Below are 22308 nucleotides of genomic sequence, written 5' to 3' on the forward strand. Positions count from 1 at the left end.
GAAGGGGTCGGATTACGAGGAGAGGTTGAGTAGACTGGGACTGTACTCGTTGGAATTTAGAAGGATGAGGGGGGACTCTTACAGAAACATATAAGATTATGAAGGGAATAGATAGGATAGATGCGGGCAGGTTGTTTTGACTGGTGGGTGAAAGCAGAACTAGGGGGCATAGCCTCAAAATAAGGGGAAGTAGATTTAGGACTGAGCTTCGGAGGAACCTCTTCACCCAAAGGGTTGTGAATCTATGGAATTCCTTGCCCAGTGAAGCAGTAGAGGCTCCTTCAATAAATGTTTTTAAGATAAAGGTAGATAGTTTTTTGAAGAATAAAAGGATTATGGGTTATGGTGTTCGGGCAGGAAAGTGAAGCTGAGTCCACAAACGATCAGCCATGATCTCATTGAATGGTGGAGCAGGCTCGAAACACTGATAGTTTGTAGAGAGGGGGAGGTTGATGAAACGCTGATAGTTTGCAGAGAGAGGGAGGCTGATGAAACGCTGATAGTTTGCAGAGAGGGGGAGGTTGATGAAACGCTGATAGTTTGCAGAGAGAGGGAGGTTGATGAAACGCTGATAGTTTGCAGGGAGAGGGAGGCTGATGAAACGCTGATGGTTTGCAGAGAGGGGGAGGTTGATGAAACGCTGATAGTTTGCAGGGAGAGGGAGGAGGATGAAACGCTGATAGTTTGCAGAGAGAGGGAGGCTGATGAAACGCTGATAGTTTGCAGAGAGAGTGAGGCTGATGAAACGCTGATAGTTTGCAGAGAGAGGGAGGTTGATGAAACGCTGATAGTTTGCAGAGAGAGTGAGGCTGATGAAACGCTGATAGTTTGCAGAGAGAGTGAGGCTGGTGAAACGCTGATAGTTTACAGAGAGGGGGAGGCTGATGAAACGCTGAAAGTTTGCAGAGAGAGGGAGGAGGATGAAACGCTGATAGTTTGCAGAGAGAGGGAGGAGGATGACATGCTGATAGTTTGCAGAGAGAGGGAGGCTGATGAAACGCTGAAAGTTTGCAGAGAGAGGGAGGAGGATGACATGCTGATAGTTTGCAGAGAGAGGGAGGCTGATGAAACGCTGATAGTTTGCAGAGAGAGGGAGGAGGATGACATGCTGATAGTTTGCAGAGAGAGGGAGGTTGATGAAACGCTGATAGTTTGCAGGGAGAGGGAGGTTGATGAAACGCTGATAGTTTGCAGAGAGGGGGAGGTTGATGAAACGCTGATAGTTTGCAGGGAGAGGGAGGTTGATGAAACGCTGATAGTTTGTAGAGAGAGGGAGGTTGATGAAACGCTGATAGTTTGTAGAGAGAGGGAGGTTGATGAAACGCTGATAGTTTGCAGGGAGAGGGAGGAGGATGAAACGCTGATAGTTTGCAGGGAGAGGGAGGAGGATGAAACGCTGACAGTTTGTAGAGAGAGGGAGGAGGATGAAACGCTGATAGTTTGTAAGGAATGTGAACTTTGCAGCGAGGTTTGCAGCTGGTTGATTTGAAACACTTGGTGCATTGAGGGGAGTTGGAGCTGAATGCAGCCTGTGTCAGCAGAGAGAGTTTCTGAGCCAAGGGCCTCCGCAGCTGCAGAGCTGAGGGGCTGGAATCAGACACTGGGTTTCCTGTCAGTAATCTGCAGCCGGCACTCACTGAATGTGAGGGAGAGGGACTGAGGAGGGGAGTGAGGGACTGAGGAGGGGAGTGAGGGACTGAGGAGGGGAGTGAGGGACTGGGGAGGGGAGTGAGGGACTGAGGAGGGGAGTGAGGGAGTGAGGAGGGGAGTGAGGGACTGAGGAGGGGAGTGAGGGACTGGGGAGGGGAGTGAGGGAGTGAGGAGGGGAGTGAGGGACTGAGGAGGGGAGTGAGGGACTGAGGAGGGGAGTGAGGGACTGAGGAGGGGAGTGAGGGACTGGGGAGGGGAGTGAGGGACTGAGGAGGGGAGTGAGGGACTGGGGAGGGGAGTGAGGGAGTGAGGAGGGGAGTGAGGGAGTGAGGAGGGGAGTGAGGGAGTGAGGAGGGGAGTGAGGGAGTGAGGAGGGGAGTGAGGGAGTGAGGAGGGGGGAGGGGGGAGGAGCTGCGGCGCTGGGGGGAAGTCAGTCTTTCCGGTGCAGTGTCCACCCCTCTGTCCCGGGGGGTCAGTGTGTCCGGAGCGGGGCCGGGGTCAGTGTGTCCGGAGCGGGGCCGGGGTCAGTGTGTCCGGAGCGGGGCCGGGGTCAGTGTGTCCGGAGCGGGGCCGGGGTCAGTGTGTCCGGAGCGGGGCCGGGGTCAGTGTGTCCGGAGCGGGGCCGGGGTCAGTGTGTCCGGAGCGGGGCCGGGGTCAGTGTGTCCGGAGCGGTGACCGGGGTCAGTGTGTCCGGAGCGGGGCCGGGGTCAGTGTGTCCGGAGCGGGGCCGGGGTCAGTGTGTCCGGAGCGGGGCCGGGGTCAGTGTGTCCGGAGCGGGGCCGGGGTCAGTGTGTCCGGAGCGGGGCCGGGGTCAGTGTGTCCGGAGCGGGGCCGGGGTCAGTGTGTCCGGAGCGGGGCCGGGGTCAGTGTGTCCGGAGCGGGGCCGGGGTCAGTGTGTCCGGAGCGGTGACCGGGCGGATGGAGCGCTCGCGGATTATGGAGGATCTGAACCTGATTTACATTCGCCAAATGGCCCAAAGTCTCCAGGTAACCAAGAGATCCACTGGGTCTCCAACCCTCCCAGAGATCCACTGGGTCTCCACCCTCCCAGAGATCCACTGATCCCAGCCCAATCATCCTAGAGATCCACTGGGTCCCCAGCCCACCCTCCCACTGATCAACTGGATCTCCAACGCAGAGAGACCCACTAGGTCCCCAACTCATCCCTTCCATAGATCCACTTGGTCACCAGACAATTCCTCACAGAGATCCACTGGATCCCTAACCCACCCCCTCAGAGACCAACTAGAGCACCAACCCAGTCCCTACCAGAGATCCACTGGATCACCACCACATCCCTCCCAGGGTTCACTGGATATCACATCCCTCCCAGAGAGATCCACCTGATCCCCAAGCACAGAGTGATCGACTGATCCCTTCCTTGGGAGATCCACACAACCCCATACACCCAGAGAGCTCCACTGGACACACACCCCACATCCAGAGATCCAATGTACCCCGGCACGAGATGGCCACTGGATCCCCAAACCCATTCCCATAGATCCACTGATCCCCACCCACCCCTCTCAGAAATACACTGGATCATCTACCCAGAGAGATCCACTGGATCCCCAACCCCACAACCATAGATCAATTGGACCCCCATGCCACTCCGTTCAGAGATCCACCAAATCCCCAACACAGAGTAATCCAATAGATCTCCCGCCCAGAGATATTCACTGGATCACCCATCCCACCCAAATAGCCACTGGATCACCCCCATGCAAAGAGATTCACTGGATCCCAGTCACACTCAACAAATGAGATCCACTAGATCCCTGACCCCACTCCCACAAATACACTAGGTCACCGGCAGGGGGACAGTGATCCACTTGGAACTATTGGATCCAGGCGAGGGACAGTGACCCACTGGATCCCTGAGCAGGGTTTACTGGGTTTACTGGGATGGGGATCTGGTTGATTTACTGGGATGGGGATCTGGGTTTACTGGAACGGGGGACCTGCTGGATTTACTGGGATGGGGATCTGCTGGATTTACTGGGATGGGGATCTGCCGGATTAACTGGGATGGGCGATCTGCTGGATTTACTGGGATGGGAGATCTGCCGGATTTACTGGGATGGGGATCTGCTGGATTTACTGGGATGGGGATCTGCTGGATTTACTGGGATGGGGGATTTGCTGGATTTACTGTGATGGGAGATCTGTCGGATTTACTGGGATGGGGGATCTACTGGGTTTACTGGGATGGGGATCTGCTGGATTTACTGGGATGGGGGATCAGCTGTATTTACTGGGATGGGGATCTGCTGGATTTACTGGGATGGGGATCTGCTGGATTTACTGGGATGGGGGATCTGCCGGATTTACTGGGATGGGGATCTGCCGGATTTACTGGGATGGGGATCTGCTGGATTTACTGGGATGGGGATCTGTTGGATTTACTGGGATGGGGAATATGTTGGATTTGCTGGGATGGGGATCTGCTGGATTTGCTGGGATGGGGAATATGTTGGATTTGCTGGGATGGGGGCTGTGCTGGATTTGCTGGGATGGGGGCTGTGCTGGATTTGCTTTGTGGGATCTGCCGGATTTACTGGGATGGGGATCTGCTGGATTTACTGGGATGGGGATCTGTTGGATTTACTGGGATGGGGAATATGTTGGATTTGCTGGGATGGGGATCTGCTGGATTTGCTGGGATGGGGAATATGTTGGATTTGCTGGGATGGGCGCTGTGCTGGATTTGCTGGGATGGGGAATATGTTGGATTTGCTGGGATGGGCGCTGTGCTGGATTTGCTGGGATGGGCGCTGTGCTGGATTTGCTGGGATGGGGGCTGTGCTGGATTTGCTTTGTGGGATCTGCTGGATTTACTGGGAGGGAGGATCTGCTGGATGAGGCGCGGGGTCCGAAGCATCTGTCCCTCTGCTGTGTTTCTCTTTGTTCTTTGTTCACCTGAGGAAGGAGCAGCGCTCCGAAAGCTAGTGACATCGAAACAAACCTGTTGGACTTTAACCTGGTGTTGTAAGACTTCTTACTGTGCTCACCCCAGTCCAACGCCGGCATCTCCACATCTTTGTTCTTTGTCACTGTCCGTGTGGAGTTTGCACATCCTCCCCGTGTCTGCGTGGGTTTCGCCCCCACAACCCAAAGATGTGCAGGGCAGGTGGATTGGACACACTAAATTGCCCCCAAATTGGAAAAAATGAATTGGGTGCTCTAAATTTATTTTAAAAATTGAACTTGATGATCAGCCCTGTTCACAATACAGAGCGGGTTAGAAGGGCCGAATAGCCTGCTCCTGCTTCTGTTTTCTATGTTTCTATCTATACAGGCAGTATCTGTGAAGAGAAACAGACAAACATAGACACTGGAAGCGGAAGTTGGCCACTCTGCATTTCCAGCTTTTGCGGAAGCTTTTGGAAAAGGTTCTGAGGGACACGATATCTGGACATTTGGAGGAAAGTGGACCAGTTAGTGACGGGCAGCATGGTTTTGTATGGGAAAGATCATGTCTCACCAACTTGATTGAGTTTTTTGAAGAGGTGAAAAAATTGATGAGGGAAGGACTGTGGATGTAGTTTATATGGACTTTAGTAAGGTGTTTGACAAGGTTCCGCATGGCAGACTGGTACAAAAACTAAAATCACCCACATGGGATTCAGGGTGGGCTCGCTAGGTGGATCCAGAACTGTCTTGGTTATAGAAGTGGAGATGCCGGCGTTGGACTGGGGTGAGCACAGTAAGAAGCCTTACAACACCAGGTTAATGTCCAACAGGTTTGTTTCGAATCACTAGCTTTCAGAGCACTGCTCCTTCCTCAGGTGAATGAAGAGGTGGGTTCCAGAAGCATATATAGAGACAAAGTCAAAGATGCAACACAATGCTTTGAATGCGAGTCGTTGCAGGTAATTAAGACTTTACAGGTCCAGACGGAGCAACTGGAAAGAGGGATCGGATAGATGCGGGCAGTTTTCACTGGCGGATGAAAGCAGAACTAGGGGGCATAGCCTCAAAATAAGAGGAAGTAGATTTAGGACTGAGTTCAGGAGGAACTTCTTCACCCAAAGGGTTGTGAATCTATGGAATTCCTTGCCCAGTGAAGCAGTTGAGGCTCCTTCAATAAATGTTTTTAAGATAAAGATAGATAGTTTTTTGAAGAATAAAGGGCTTAAGGGTTATGGTGTTCGGGCCGGAAAGTGGAGCTGAGTCCACAAAAGATAAGCCATGATCTCATTGAATGGTGGAGCAGGCTCGAGGGGCCAGATGGCCGACTCCTGCTCCTAGTTCTTATGTTCTTATAATCACAGGTTAAAGAGGTGCGAATTGTCTCAAGCCAGGACAGTTGGTAGGATTTCGCAGGCCAGATGGTGGGGGATGAATGTAATGCGACATGAATCCAAGGTCCCGGTTGAGGCCGCACTCATGTGTGCGGAACTTGGCTGTCAGTTTCTGCTCGGCGATTCTGCGTTGTCGCAGGTCCTGAAGGCCGCCTTGGAGAACGCTTACCCGGAGATCAGAGGCTGAATTGTTCCCCGACTGGAAGGGAACCTTCCTGCCTGGTGATTGTCGTGCGATGTCGGGAGGGTTTAAACTATTCAGCAGGAGATTGGGAACCTGAATTGTAGCTCCAGTATGCAGGAGGTTGAGAGTAGTGAGGTCATGAGTAAGGTTTCAAAGTTGCAGGAGTATACCGGCAGGCAGGAAGGTGGTTTAAAGTGTGTCTTCTTCAATGCCAGGAGCATCCGGAATAAGGTGGGTGAACTGGCAGCATGGGTTGGTACCTGGGACTTCAATGTTGTGGCCATTTCGGAGACATGGATTGAGCAGGGACAGGAATGGTTGTTGCAGGTGCCGGGGTTTAGATATTTCAGTAAGCTTAGTGAAGGTGGTAAAAGAGGGGGAGGGGTGGCATTGTTAGTCAAGGACAGTATTACGATGGCAGAAAGGACATTTGATGAGGACTCGGCTACTGAGGTAGTATGGGCTGAGGTTAGAAACAGGAAAGGAGAGATCACCCTGTTGGGGGTGTTCTATAGGTCTCCGAAAAGTTCCAGAGATGCAGAGGAAAGGATTGCAAAGTTGATTCTGGATAGGAGTGAAAGCAACAGAGTAGTTGTTATGGGGGACTTTAACTTTCCAAATATTGACTGGAAACGCTATAGTTCGGGTACTTTAGATGGGTCCGTTTTTGTCTAATGTGTGCAGGAGGGTTTCCTGACACAGTATGTAGATAGGCCAACGAGAGGCGAGGCCATATTGGATTTGGTACTGGGGAATGAACCAAGACAGGTGTTAGATTTGGAGGTAGGTGAGCACTTTGGTGATAGTGACCACAATTCGATTACGTTTACTTTAGTGATGGAAAGGGATAGGTATATACCGCAGGGCAAGAGTTATACCTGGGGGAAAGGCAATTATGATGTGACTTTGGATGCATCGGATGGAGAGGAAAACTGCAGGGGATGGGCACAATGGAAATGTGGAGCTTGTTCAAGGAACAGCTACTGTGTGTCCTTGATAAGTATGTACCTGTCAGGCAGGGAGGAAGTGGTCGAGCAAGGGAACCGTGGTTTACTAAAGCAGTCGAAACACTTGTCAAGAGGAAGAAGGAGGTTTATGTAAAGATGAGACATGAAGGTTCAGTTATGGCGCTCGAGAGTTACAAGTTAGCTCGGAAGGACCTAAAGAGAGAGCTAAGAAGAGCCAGGAGGGGACATGAGAAGTCTTTGGCAGGTAGGATCAAGGATAACCCTAAAGCTTTCTATAGATATGTCAGGAATAAAAGAATGACTAGGGTAAGAGTAGGGCCAGTCAAGGACAGTAGTGGGAAGTTGTGCGTGGAGTCCGAGGAGATAGGAGAGGTGCTAAATGAATATTTTTCGTCAGTATTCACACAGGAAAAAGACAATGTTGTCGAGGAGAATACTGAGATTCAGGCTACTAGACTAGAAGGGCTTGAGGTTCATAAAGAGGAGGTGATAGCAATTCTGGAAAGTATGAAAATAGATAAGTCACCTGGGCCAGATGGGATTTATGCTAGGATTCTCTGGGAAGCTAGGGAGGAGATTGATGAGCCTTTGGCTTTGATCTTATAAGTCATCTTTGTCTACAGGAATAATGCCAGAAGACTGGAGGATAGCAAATGCTGTCCCCTTGTTCAAGAAGGGGAATAGAGACAACCCCAGTACCTTTTCAAATTTTGAGTGTGGAGGGGGGGCGGGGGGGAACTGAAGGGACATCACAGAAAAGCTGTGACCTGAGTGGCTGGTTGGGAATCTACACTAAATTAAAAAAATTAAGCATTGGGAACTAATTAAACATAATTACTTAATTATAATTTAGAGGGGTATCTAAGCCAGAGATCGGAGAGTACTATATTTAGCTTTCGCATTTATAGTAGAAATCTAGTGCTAGGAAACAGATAGTTAACAGCAACTTAAAACATTTAAAAAAAAAACTTTTAATTTTAATTTACAAATTAATTGACGTAATGTCAGTTAGAGGGCTGCAGTGCTCTGACTGTGAGATGTGGCAGGTCCAGGAAGCTTCCAGCGTCCCGGATGTCTTCATCTGCAGAAAGTGCACCCAACTGGAGCTCCTCACAGACCGCATGGTTCGGTTGGAGCAGCAATTGGATGCACTTAGGAGAATGCAGGTGGCGGAAAGCTTTATAGATCGCAGTTATATAAATGTGGTCACACCCAAGGTGCAGGCAGAGAAATGGGTGACCACCAGAAAGGGCAGGCAGTCAGTGCAGGAATCCCCTGTGGTTGTCCCCCTCTCGAACAGGTATACCCCTTTGGATACTGTTGGGGGGGATAGCCTATCAGGGGAAAACAGCAGCAGCCAGAGCAGTGGCACCACGGCTGGCTCTGATGTTCAGAAGGGAGGGTCAAAGCGCAGAAGAGCAATAGTGATAGGGGACTCTATAGTCAGGGGTACAGATAGGCGCTTCTGTGGACGTGAAAGAGACTCCAGGATGGTATGTTGCCTCCCTGGTGCCAGGGTCCAGGATGTCTCCGAACGGGTAGAGGGCATCCTGAAGGGGGAGGGCAAACAGGCAGAGGTCGTTGTACATATTGGTACTAATGACATAGGCAGGAATGGGCATGAGGTCCTGCAGCAGGAGTTCAGGGAGCTAGGCAGCAAGTTAAAAGATAGGACCTCTAGGGTTGTAATCTCGGGATTACTCCCTGTGCCACGTGCCAGTGAGGTTAGAAATAGGAAGATAGAGCAGCTAAACACGTGGCTAAACAGCTGGTGTAGGAGGGAGGGTTTCCGTTATCTGGAACACTGGGTGCTCTTCCGAGGCAGGTGTGACCTATATAAGAAGGACGGGTTGCATCTGAACTGGAGAGGCATAAATATCCTGGCAGCGAGGTTTGCTAGTGTCACACGGGAGGGTTTAAACTAGTAAGGCAGGGGGGTGGGCACGGGAACAATAGGTCAGAAGGTGAGAGCATTGAGGGAGAACTAGGGAATAGGGACAGTGGGGCTCTGAGGCAGAGCAGACAGGGAGAAGTTGCTGAACACAGCGGGTCTGGTGGCCTGAAGTGCATATGTTTTAATGCAAGAATTATTACGGGTAAGGCAGATGAACTTAGAGCTTGGATTAGTACTTGGAACTATGATGTTGTTGCCATTACAGAGACCTGGTTGAGGGAAGGGCAGGATTGGCAGCTAAACGTTCCAGGATTTAGATGTTTCAGGCGGGATAGAGGGGGATGTAAAAGGGGAGGCGGAGTTGCGCTACTGGTTCGGGAGAATATCACAGCTGTACTGCGAGAGGACACCTCAGAGGGCAGTGAGGCTATATGGGTAGAGATTAGGAATAAGAAGGGTGCAGTCACAATGTTGGGGGTTTACTACAGGCCTCCCAACAGCCAGCGAGAGATAGAGGAGCAGATAGGTAGACAGATTTTGGAAAAGAGTAAAAACAACAACGTTGTGGTGATGGGAGACTTCAACTTCCCCAATATTTACTGGGACTCACTTAGTGCCAGGGGCTTAGACGGGGCAGAGTTTGTAAGGAGCATCCAGGAGGGCTTCTTAAAACAATATGTAGACAGCCCAGCTAGGGAAGGGGCGGTACTGGACTTGGTATTGGGGAATGAGCCCGGCCAGGTGGTAGAAGTTTCAGTAGGGGAGCATTTCAGGAACAGTGACCACAATTCAGTAAGTTTTAAAGTGCTGGTGAACAAGGATAAGAGTGGTCCTAGGGTGAATGTGCTAAATTGGGGTAGGCTAATTATAACAATATTAGGCGGGAACTGAAGAACCTAGATTGGGGGTGGATATTTTAGGGCAAATCAACATCTGACATGTGGGAGGCTTTCAAGTGTCAGTTGAAAGGAATTCAGGACCGGCATGTTCCTGTGAGGAAGAAGGATAAATACGGCAATTTTCTGGAATCTTAGATAACGAGAGATATTGTAGGCCTCGTCAAAAAGAAAAAGGAGGCATTTGTCAGGGTTAAAAGGCTGGGAACAGACGAAGCCTGCGTGGAATATAAGGAAAGTAGGAAGGAACTTAAGCAAGGAGTCAGGAGGGCTAGAAGGGGTCATGAAAAGTCATTGGCAAATAGGGTTAAGGAAAATCCCAAGGCTTTTTACACGTACATAAAAAGCAAGAGGATAGCCAGGGAAAGGGTTGGCCCACTGAAGGATAGGCAAGGGAATCTATGTGTAGAGCCAGAGGAAATGGGCGAGGTACTAAATGAATACTTTGCATCAGTATTCACCAAAGAGAAGGAATTGGTAGATGTTGAGTCTGGAGAAGGGTGTGTAGATAGCCTGGGTCACATTGAGATCCAAAAAGACGAGGTGTTGGGCGTCTTAAAAAATATTAAGGTACATAAGTCCCCAGGGCCTGAAGAGATCTACCCCAGAATACTGAAGGAGGCTGGAGAGGAAATTACTGAGGCCTCGACAGAAATCTTTGGATCCTCACTGTCTTCAGGTGATGTCCCGGATGACTGGAGAATAGCTAATGTTGTTCCCCTGTTTGAGAAGGGTAGCAAGGATAATCCAGGGAACTACAGACCGGTGAGCCTTACTTCAGTGGGTGGGAAATTACTGGAGAGAATTCTTCGAGACAGGATCTACCCCCATTTGGAAGCAAATGGACGTATTGGTGAGAGGCAGCATGGTTTTGTGAAGGGGAGGTCGTGTCTCACTAACTTGATAGAGTTTTTCGAGGAAGTCACAAAGATGATTGATGCAGGTAGGGCAGTGGATGTTGTCTATATGGACTTCAGTAAGGCCTTTGACAAGGTCCCTCATGGTAAACTAATACAAAAGGTGAAGTCACACAGGATCAGGGGTGAGCTGGTAAGGTGGATACAGAACTGACTAGGTCATAGAAGGCAGAGAGTAGCAATGGAAGGATGCTTTTCTAATTGGAGGGCTGTGACCAGTGGTGTTCCGCAGGGATCAGTGCTGGGAACTATAAATGATTTGGAGGAAAATGTAACTGGTCTGATTAGTAAGTTTGCAGGCGACACAAAGGTTAGTGGAATTGCGGGTAGCGATGAGGACTGTCAGAGGATACAGCAGGATTTAGATTGTTTGGAGACTTGGGCGGAGAGATGGCAGATGGAGTTTAATCCGGATAAATGTGAGGTAATGCATTTTGGAAGGTCTAACGCAGGTAGGGAATATACAGTGAATGGTAGAACCCTCAAGAGTATTGAAAGTCAAAGAGATCTAGGAGTACAGGTCCACAGGTCATTGAAAGGGGCAACACAGGTGGAGAAGGTAGTCAAGAAGGCATACGGCATGCTTGCCTTCATTGGCCGGGGCATTGAGTATAAGAATTGGCAAGTCATGTTGCAGCTGTATAGAACATTAGTTAGGCCACACTTGGAGTATAGTGTTCAATTCTGGTCGCCACACTACCAGAAGGATGTGGAGGCTTTAGAGAGGGTGCAGAAGAGATTTACCAGAATGTTGCCTGGTATGGAGGGCATTAGCTATGAGGAGCGGTTGAATAAACTCGGTTTGTTCCCACTGGAACGACGGAGGTTGAGGGGCGACCTGATAGAGGTCTACAAAATTATGAGGGGCATAGACAGAGTGGATAGTCAGAAGCTTTTCCCCAGGGTAGAGGGGTCAATTACTAGGGGGCATAGGTTTAAGGTGAGAGGGGCAAGGTTTAGAGTAGATATATGAGGCAAGTTTTTTCCACAGAGGGTAGTGGGTGCCTGGAACTCACTACCGGAGGAGGTGGTGGAAGCAGGGACGATAGGGACATTTAAGGGGCATCTTGACAAATACATGAATAGGATGGGAATAGAGGGATACGGACCCAGGAAGTGTAGAAGATTGTAGTTTAGTCGGGCAGCATGGTCGGCACGGGCTTGGAGGGCCGAAGGGCCTGTTCCTGTGCTGTACATTTCTTTGTTCTTTGTAGAGAACAGTGAGCCTTACTTCTGTTGTGGGCAAGGTCTTGGAAAGGTTTATAGGAGATAGGATGTATCATCATCTGGAAAGGAATAATTTGATTAGAGATAGTCAACACGGTTTTGTGAAGGGTAGGTCGTGCCTCACAAACCTTATTGAGTTCTTTGAGAAGGTGACCAAACAGGTGGATGAGGGTAAAGCAGTTGATGTGGTGTATATGGATTTCAGCAAAGCGTTTGATAAGGTTCCCCACGGTAGGCTATTGCAGAAAATACGGAGGCATGGAATTCAGGGTGATTTAGCAGTTTGGATCAGAAATTGGCTAGCTGGAAGAAGACAAAGGATGGTGGTTGATGGGAAGTGTTCAGACTGGAGTCCAGTTAGTAGTGGTGTACCACAAGGATCTGTTTTGGGGCCACTGCGGTTTGTCATTTTTATAAATGACCTGGAGGAGGGCGTAGAAGGATGGGTGAGTAAATTTGCAGATGACACTAAAGTCGGTGGAGTTGTGGACAGTGCGGAAGGATGTTACAGGTTACAGAGGGACATAGATAAGCTGCAGCGCTGGGCTGAGAGGTGGCAAATGGAGTTTAATGCAGAAAAGTGTGAGGTGATTCATTTTGGAAGGAATAACAGGAAGACAGAGTACTGGGCTAATGATAAGATTTTTGGCAGTGTGGATGAGCAGAGAGATCTCCGTGTCCATGTACATGGATCCCTGAAAGTTGCCACTCAGATTGAGAGGGTTGTTAAGAAGGCGTACGGTGTGTTAGCTTTTATTGGTAGAGGGATTGAGTTTCAGAGCCATGAGGTCATGTTGCAGCTGTACAAAACTCTGGTGCGGCCGCATTTGGAGTATTGCGTGCAATTCTGGTCACCGCATTGTAGGAAGGATGTGGAAGCTTTGGAAAGGGTGCAGAGGAGATTTACCAGAATGTTGCCTGGTATGGAGGGAAGATCTTATGAGGAAAGGCTGAGGGACTTGAGGCTGTTTTCGTTAGAGAGAAGAAGGATAAGAGGTGACTTAATTGAGGCATACAAGATGATCAGAGGATTAGATAGGGTGGACAGTGAGAGCCTTTTTCCTCGGATGGTGATGTCTAGCACGAGGGGACATAGCTTTAAATTGAGGGGAGATAGATATAGGACAGACGTCAGAGGTAGGTTCTTTACTCAGAGAGTAGTAAGGGTGTGGAATGCCCTGCCTGCAACAGTAGTGGACTCGCCAACACTAAGGACATTCAAATGGTCATTGGATAGACATATGGACGATCAGGGAATAGTGTAGATGGGCTTTAGAGTGGTTTCACAGGTCGGCGCAACATCGAGGGCCGAAGGGCCTGTACTGCGCTGTAATGTTCTATGTCCGTTCATCCGTTGTCGCAGCGTCTGCATGGTCTCGCCAATGTACCACGCTTCAGACATCCTTTCCTGCAGCGTATGAGGTAGACAACGTTGGCCGAGTCGCACGAGTGTGTACCGCGTACCTGGTGGGTGGTGTTCTCACGTGTAATGGCGGTATCCATGTCGATGATCTGGCATTTCTTGCAGAGATTGCCATGTCAGGGTTGTGTGGTGTCGTGGTCGCTGTTCTGAAATCTAGGTAGATTGCTGCAAATAATGATTTGTTACAGGATACAGAGGGATATAGATAAGCTGCAGAGCTGGGCTGAGAGGTGGCAAATGGAGTTTAATGTAGAGAAGTGTCAGGTGATTCACTTTGGAAGGAATAACAGGAATGCGGAATATTTGGCTAATGGTAAAGTTCTTGAAAGTGTGGCTGAGCAGAGGGATCTAGGTGTCCATGTACATAGATCCCTGAAAGTTGCCACCCAGGTTGATAGGGTTGTGAAGAAGGCCTATGGAGTGTTGGCCTTTATTGGTAGAGGAATTGAGTTCCGGAGTCGGGAGGTCATGTTGCAGCTGTACAGAACTCTGGTACGGCCGCATTTGGAGTATTGCATACAGTTCTGGTCACCGCATTATAGGAAGGACGTGGAGGCTTTGGAGCGGGTGCAGAGGAGATTTACCAGGATGTTGCCTGGTATGGAGGGAAAATCTTATGAGGAAAGGCTGATGGACTTGAGGTTGTTTTCGTTGGAGAGAAGAAGGTTAAGAGGAGACTTAATAGAGGCATACAAAATGATCAGGGGGTTGGATAGGGTGGAAAGTGAGAGCCTTCTCCCGCGGATGGATATGGCTGGCACGAGGGGACATAACTTTAAACTGAGGGGTAATAGATATAGGACAGAGGTCAGAGGTAGGTTCTTTACGCAAAGAGTAGTGAGGCCGTGGAATGCCCTACCTGCTACAGTAGTGAACTCGCCAACATTGAGGGCATTTAAAAGTTTATTGGATAAACATATGGATGATAATGGTATAGTGTAGGTTAGATGGCTTTTGTTTCGGTGCAACATCGTGGGCCGAAGGGCCTGTACTGCGCTGTATTGTAAAAAAAATAAAAAAATAAAATAAAAAATAAAAATAAAAAAATGATTTGTTTGCGTTTGCGCGGTTGTTTGAAGGCAAGTAGTGGGGGTGTGGGGATGACCTTGGCAAGATGTTCGTCTTCATCAATGATGTGTTGAAGGCTGCGAAGATGATGTCATAGTTTCTCCGCTCCGGGGAAGTACTGGACGACGAAGGGTACTCTGTCGGTTGTGTCCCGTGTTTGTCTTCTGAGGAGGTCGGTGCGTTTTTTTGCTGTGGCGCGTTGGAACTGTCGATCGATGAGTTGAGCGCCATATCCTGTTCGTACAAGCTCATCTTTCAGAGTCTGTAGATGTCTGTTACGCTCTTCCTCATCTGACCAGATCTTGTGTATACGGAGGGCTTGTCCATCGGGGATGGCTCTTTAATGTGTTTAGGGTGGAAGCTGGAGAAGTGGAGCATTGTGAGGTTATCCGTGGGTTTGCGGTAAAGCGAAGTGCTGAGGTGACCGTCCTTGATGGAGATGAGTGTGTCCGAGAATGCAACTGATTCTGGAGAGAAGTCCATGGTGAGTCTGATGGTGGGGTGGAGCTTATTGATGTCATCGTGTAGTCACTTCAGTGATTCTTCGCTGTGCGTGCAAAGGAAAAAAATGACATTGATGTATCTGGTGTATAACATCGGTTGAAGGTCCTGTGGGGTGAGGTGGTCATGTTCAAACTTGTACATGAAGATGTTGGCGTATTGGGGTGCGAATTTGGTTCCCATGGCTGTTCCGTGCGTCTGGATGAAGAACTTGTTGTCGAAGGTGAAGACGTTGTGATCCAGAATGAAGCGGATGAGTTGCAGAATTGCGTCTGGAGATTGGCAGTTGTCGGTGTTGAGTACTGAGGCTGTTGCAGCAATGCCGTCGTCATGGGAGATGCTGGTGTAGAGTGCCGAGACGTCCATTGTGACGAGGAATGTTCCTGGTTCAACTGGTCCATGGGTGCTGAGTTTCTGCAGGAAGTCCGTCGTGTCGCGACAGAAGCTGGGTGTACCTTGTACGATGGGTTTCAAGATGCCCTCGATGTAGCCAGAGAGGTTCTCACACAGGGTCCCATTGCCTGAAACGATAGGACGGCCTGGTGTGTTGGCCTTGTGTATTTTTGGGAGGCAGTAGAGATCTCCAATGCGGGGAGTACGTGGGATGAGAGCACGTAGGGTCCTCCTCACCGCACAGGACCTTCAACCGACGTTATACACCAGATACATCGATGACATTTTTTTCCTTTGGACCCACGGTGAAGAATCACTGAAATGACTACATGATGACATCAATAAGTTCCATCCAACCATCAGACTCACCATGGACTTCTCTCCAGAATCAGTTGCATTCTCGGACACACTCGTCTCCATCAAGGACGGTCACCTCAGCACTTCGCTTTACCGCAAACCCACGGATAACCTCACGATGCTCCACTTCTCCAGCTTCCACCCTAAACACATTAAAGAAGCCATCCCCTCTGGACAAGCGCTCCGTATACACAGGATCTGCTCAGACGAGGAGGAGCGTAACAGACATCTGTAGACCAGACGCTGAAAGATGCCCCCGTACAAATGGGATATGGCGCTTGACTCGTCTCGATCGACAGTTCCAACGCGCCACAGCAAAAAACCGCACCGACCTCCTCAGAAGACAAACACGGGACACAACCGACAGACACGTCGTCCAGTACTTTCCCGGAGCGGAGAAACTATGACATCTTCTTCGCAGCCTTCAACACGTCATTGAAGAGGACGGACATCTTGCCAAGGTCATCCCGCCCCCCCACTAATTCGAAACAAACCTGTGGACTTTAACTTGTTGTAAGACTTCTTACTTGGTTATAGAAGACAGAGAGTAACGGTGGAAGGGTGTTTTTCAGAATGGAGATCTATAGCTAGTGGTGTTCCACAGGGATCAGTGCTGGGACCTCTGTTGTTTGTAGTGTATAGAAATGGTTTTGAGGGTGTTGGCTATGAGGAGAGGTTAAATAAACTAGGACTGTTTCGAAGGCTGAGGGGAGACCTGATAGAGGTCAACAAAATTCTGAGAGGCACAGACAGGGGGGATAGTCAGAGGCTATTTCCAAGGGTGGAAATGTCAGTTACAAGGGGGCACAGGGTCAGGGTGAGAGGGGGGAGTTTAAGGGAGATGTGCGGGGTAAGTTTTCCACACAGAGAGGGGTGGGTGTCTGGAACGCGCTGCCAGAGGATGTGGCAGAAGCAGCACATTAGCGACATTTCAGAGGCAGCGGGATGGATACGTGAATAGGGAGGAAACAGAGGGATCGGACCGAGTGAGGGCAGAAGGTTTTTTTAGTTCGGGCATCATGATGGGCACAGGATTGGAGGGCCGAAGGGCATGTACTTTCCTTTGTTCTACTTTGGTTCTGCTCCATGGGCAGCACAGTCACAGCGCCAGGGTCCCAGGTTCGATTCCCGGCTTGGGTCACTGTCTGTGCGGAGTCTGCACGTCCTCCCCGTGTCTGCGTGGGTTTCCTCCGGGTGCTCCGGTTTCCTCCCACAGGTCCCGAAAGACGTGCTTTTCGGTGACATTCTGAATTCTCCCTCCATGTACCCGAACAGGCGACGGAATGTGGCGACTAGGGGCTTTTCACAGTAACTTCACTGCAGTGTTAATGTCAGCCTCCTGAGAATAGAATTTACAGAGCAGAATGAGGCCATTCGGCCCATCGAGTCTGCACCGGCCCTTGGAAAGTGCACCCTACCTAAACCCTCACTTCCACCCGATCCCCATAACCCAATAACCCCCACCTACCCTTTTTGGACACTAAGGGCAATTTATCATGGCCAATCCACCTAACCTGCACATCTTTGGACTGTGGGAGGAAACCGGAGCACCCGGAGGAAACCCACGCAGACACGGGGAGGACGTGCAGACTCCGCACAGACAGTGACCCAAGCCGGGAATCGAACCTGGGACCCTGGAGCTGCGAAGCAACAGTGCTAACCACCGTGCTACCGTGCTGCCCTAGTGCCACTTGTGACACTAATAAAGATTATTAAAGATTAAGAATCTTTGTAACTCTCTTCCCCAGATTGCAATGGGGGAACAGAGTCAATGAATATACTGAAGACAGGTAAACAAATTCTTGACTAACAAATGAATAAAACCTTGTTGGGGGTAGGCTGACTGTGATGTGAGGTTACAATCCGATCACTCATCATGTTATTGAATCTTGGAGCAGGCTAGAGGGACTGAATAGCCTCCTCCTACTGTTAATCGGTAAGTTTGTGATATTTTATTCAGAAAGTGCCCTTTGCTCCATGTTTTGCAGGACACTGATTTCCAGAAGAAAATTGACCATGAAGTCCGGATGCGTGAGGGGGCCTGTAAACTCCTAGCAGCCTGTACACAGAGGCAGCAAGCACTGGAGGCAGCCAAGAGCCTTCTGACCTGCAACAACCGCATCATGGCCTACATGTCAACGGTCCAAAGAATGAAAGAAGCTCAGCTGATGCAGCGGAAGGTCAGGCGGTGAGTAACTGACTTACACCCAAAGATGTGGGGATTTGAGAAGTGAGTTCCCAGAGATACCTCCTCCTGGATTGGCGGGTGAAGGAGGGAGTTTGTACAAAGTTTTCTTAAACATGAGTGAAGAGAGCAGACCTGCTTGGAGACTTGCACACTTGTCCCAGTCACACACTTGTCCCAGTCACACACTTGTCCCAGTCACACACTTGTTCCAGTCGCACACTTGTCCCAGTCATACACTTGACCGAGTTGCACGCTTGGCCCAGTCTCACACTTGTTCCAGTCGCTCGCTTGTCCCAGTCGCACACTTGTTCCAGTTGCACACTTGCTCCAGTCACACACTTGTCCCAGTCGCACGCTTGTCCCAGTCACACGCATGTCCCAGTCACACACTTGTCCCAGTCGCACACTTGTCCCAGTCGCACACTTGTCTGTGTTGCAGGCTTGGTCCAGTTTCACACTTGTTCCAGTCGCACATTTGTCTACAGTCACACACTTGTTCCAGTCGCGCATTTGTCCCAGTCGCACACTTGGCTGTGTTGCTCGCTTGTTCCAGTCGCACACTTGTCCCAGTTGCACACTTTTTCCAGTCGCACATTTGCTCCAGTTGCATGCTTGTCCCAGTCACACGCTTGTCCCAGTCACACACGTGTTCCAGTCGCACACTTGTCCCAGTCACACACTTGTTCCAGTCACACACTTGTTCCAGTCGCACACTTGTTCCAGTCGCACACTTGTTCCAGTCGCACACTTAGACCGTAAGACCATAAGACATAGGAGCAGAATTAGGCCACTCGGCCCATCGAGTCTGCTCCGCCATCCAATCATGGCTGATATTTTCTCATCCCCATTCTCCTGCCTTCTCCCCATAACCCCTGACCCCCTTATTAATCAGGAACCTATCTATCTCCGTCTTAAAGACACTCAGTGAATTGGCCTCCACAACTCTGGCCAGCTCCTCCCTCATGTCTTTGTAGTTACCCTTATTTAATTGAAATATTGATTGCAGCTTCTCCCTCCGCAAAGCCATCCGGAAAGCCCAGAGTGAATATCAAACCAAGCTAGCGTCACAGACAGACTCTCGGCGGTTGTGGTAAGGACTAAACAACATAACGGGCTACAAAGCGAAGCCGAACAGTATCTCTGGCAGCAGCGCACCCCTCCCCGATGAACTCAATGCATTCTATGCTCGGTTCGAGCAGGGAACCAACAATCCGCTGTCGAGTGCCCCAGCAGCCCATAATTCACCCATACCCACCATCACAGCTTCCGAAGTCAGATTGGCCTTCCTGAAAGTGAACCCTCGGAAGGCGACGGGCCCGGACGGGATCCCTGGTCGTGCACTCAGAGCCTGCCCGGACCAGCTGGCAGAGGTATTCACGGACATCTTTAACCTGTCCCTACTCCACTCCGAGGTCCCCACCTGCTTCAAGAAGACCACCATCATACCGGTACCAAAGAAGAACCAGGCAACGTGCCTCAATGACTACCGTCTGGTGGTCCTGACTTCAGTCGTAACAAAGTGCTTCGAGAGGTTGATCATGAAGCGCATCACCTCCATACTCCCAGAACGCCTTGATCCACTGCAATTCGCATACCGCTGCAACCGGTCCACATCAGACACCATTTCCCTGGCCCTACACTCATCCCTAGAGCATCTCGAAAACAAGGACTCCTACATCAGACTCCTATTTATTGACTACAGGTCCGCCTTCACCACCATAATCCCAGCCAAGCTCATATCAAAGCTCCAAAACCTAGGACTTGGCTCCTCACTCTGCAACTGGATCCTCGATTTTCTGACCAACAGACCACAATCAGTAAGAATGAACAACAACACGTCCTCCACAATAGACCTCAACACCGGCGCCCCGCAAGGCTGCGTACTTAGCCCCCTACTCTACTCCCTGTACACACATGACTGCGTGGCAAAACTTGGTTCCAACTCCATCAACAAGTTTGCTGATGATACGACCATAGTGGGCCGGATCTCGAATAACGATGAGTCCGAATACAGGAGGGAGATAGAGAACGTAGTGGAGTGGTGTAGCGACAACAATCTCTTCCTAATGCCAGCAAAACTAAAGAGCTGGTCATTGACTTCAGGAAGGAAAGTACTGTACACACCCCTGTCAGCATCAACGGGGCCGAGGTGGAGATGGTTAGCAGTTTCAAATTCCTAGGGGTGCACATCTCCAAAAATCTGTCCTGGTCCACCCAGGTCGACGCTACCACCAAGAAAGCACAACAGCGCCTATACTTCCTCAGGAAACTAAGGAAATTCGGCATGTCCACATTAACCCTTACCAACTTTTACAGATGCACCATAGAAAGCATCCTATCGGGCTGCATCACAGCCTGGTATGGCAACTGCTCGGCCCAGGACTGCAAGAAACTTCAGAGAGTCGTGAACACCGCCCAGTCCATCACACGAACCTGCCTCCCATCCATTGACTCCATCTACACCTCCCGCTGCCTGGGGAAAGCGGGCAGTATAATCAAAGATCCCTCCCACCCGGCTTACTCACTCTTCCTGCTTCTTCCATCGGGCAGGAGATACAGTCTGAGTAAGTCTGAGAACACGCACGAACAGACTCAAAAACAGCTTCTTCCCCACTGTCACCAGACTCCTAAATGACCCTCTTACAGACTGACCTCATTAACACTACACCCTGTATGCTTCACCCGATGCCGGTGCTTATGTAGTTACATTGTTTATGTTGTGTTGCCCTATTATGTATTTTCTTTTATTCCCTTTTCTTTTCATGTATTTAATGATCTGTTGAGCTGCTCGCAGAAAAATACTTTTCACTGTACCTCGGTACATGTGACAATAAACAAATCCAATCCAATCCAATCCTCTCAAACTGCAGGGTGAATTCTATCATATTGTGGTCACTGCTCCCTAAGGGATCCTTCACCTTAAGTTCCCTAATCAAGTCTGCCTCATTACACATCACCAAATCCAGAATTGCCTGTTCCCCAGTAGGCTCTGTCACAAGCTGCTCCAAAAAAACATCTCTTAGACATTCCACAAATTCCTTTTCTTGGGATCCACGACCAACCTGATTTTCCCAGTCCACCTGCATATTGAAGTCCCCCATGATTATTGGAATATTGCCTTTTTTACAGCCTTTTCTATCTCCTGATTTATTTGCTGCCCCACATCCGGACTACTGCTAGGGGGCCTGTACATAACTCCCATCAGGGTCTTTTTACTTTTGCGATTCCTTAACTCTACCCACAGAGATTCTGTGCCTTCTGATCCTATATCGCTCCTTGCTATCGATTTAACTTCATTCCTTACTCACAATGCAACCCCGCCCCCTTTGCCCATCTGCCTTTCCTTTCGATAGGACACATATCCTTGGATATTTAGATGAAAAATGAAAATCGCTTATTGTCACAAGTAGGCTTCAAATGAAGTTACTGTGAAAAGCCCCTAGTCGCCACATTCCGGTGCCTGTTCGGGGAGGCTGGTACGGGTAGATCCCAGCCCTGATCCCCTTGCAGCCAAGTCTCTGTGATGCCAACAACATCGTACCAGCCAATTTCTTGTTGCGTATCCTGCGCGCATTAAGGGACAACACCCTCACTCCGGCAATGGCCACCTCCCTTCTCACACTTCTCACCTTTTTGCACCATACTAGTTTAAATCCTCCCGAGTGAACCTAGCAAACCTCCCGGATATTGGTGCCCCTCCAGTTTAGATGCAGCCCGTCCTCCTTGTACAGGTCACACCTGCCCTGGAAGAAATCCTAATGGTCCAGAAACCTGAAACCCTCCCTCCTACACCAGCTGTTTAGCCACGTGTTTAGCTGCTCTATCTTCCTATTTCTAGCCTCACTGCCACGTGGCACAGGGAGTAATCCTGAGATTACAACCCGAGAGGTCCTGCTTTTTATCTTACTGCCTAACTCCCTGAATTCCTTCTGCAGGTCCTCATCCCCCTTCCTGCCTATGTCGTTAAGGCTGTGGAGGCCAAATCACTGAGTGTCTTTCAGATAGAGATCGATAGGTTCTTGATCAATAAGGGGATCAGGGGTTACATAGAACATAGAACATAGAACAATACAGCGCAGTACAGGCCCTTCGGCCCACGATGTTGCACCGAAACAAAAGCCATCTAACCTACACTATGCCATTATCATCCATATGTTTATCCAATAAACTTTTAAATGCCCTCAATGTTGGCGAGTTCACTACTGTAGCAGGTAGGGCATTCCACGGCCTCACTACTCTTTGCGTAAAGAACCTACCTCTGACCTCTGTCCTATATCTATTACCCCTCAGTTTAAGGCTATGTCCCCTCGTGCCAGCCATATCCATCCGCGGGAGAAG

General features: G+C 49.7%; 1 protein-coding gene across 1 annotated transcript in view; it reads left to right on the forward strand.

Moving 5' to 3' along the window:
* The first annotated feature begins 2512 nt into the window (after positions 1-2512).
* Positions 2513-22308, forward strand: part of LOC140409372 (rhotekin-like) — a 297698-nt gene continuing 277902 nt past the window's right edge. The window contains exons 1-2 of the mRNA XM_072497817.1: positions 2513-2637; positions 17771-17970. Of these exons, the coding sequence (XP_072353918.1) occupies positions 2569-2637; positions 17771-17970 (269 nt within the window). The 5' untranslated portion in view covers positions 2513-2568. The remainder of the gene's footprint in view (positions 2638-17770; positions 17971-22308) is intronic.

Source organism: Scyliorhinus torazame, chromosome 3 (assembly GCF_047496885.1).
Source record: "Scyliorhinus torazame isolate Kashiwa2021f chromosome 3, sScyTor2.1, whole genome shotgun sequence".
NCBI classification, from domain to species: Eukaryota; Metazoa; Chordata; class Chondrichthyes; order Carcharhiniformes; family Scyliorhinidae; genus Scyliorhinus; species Scyliorhinus torazame.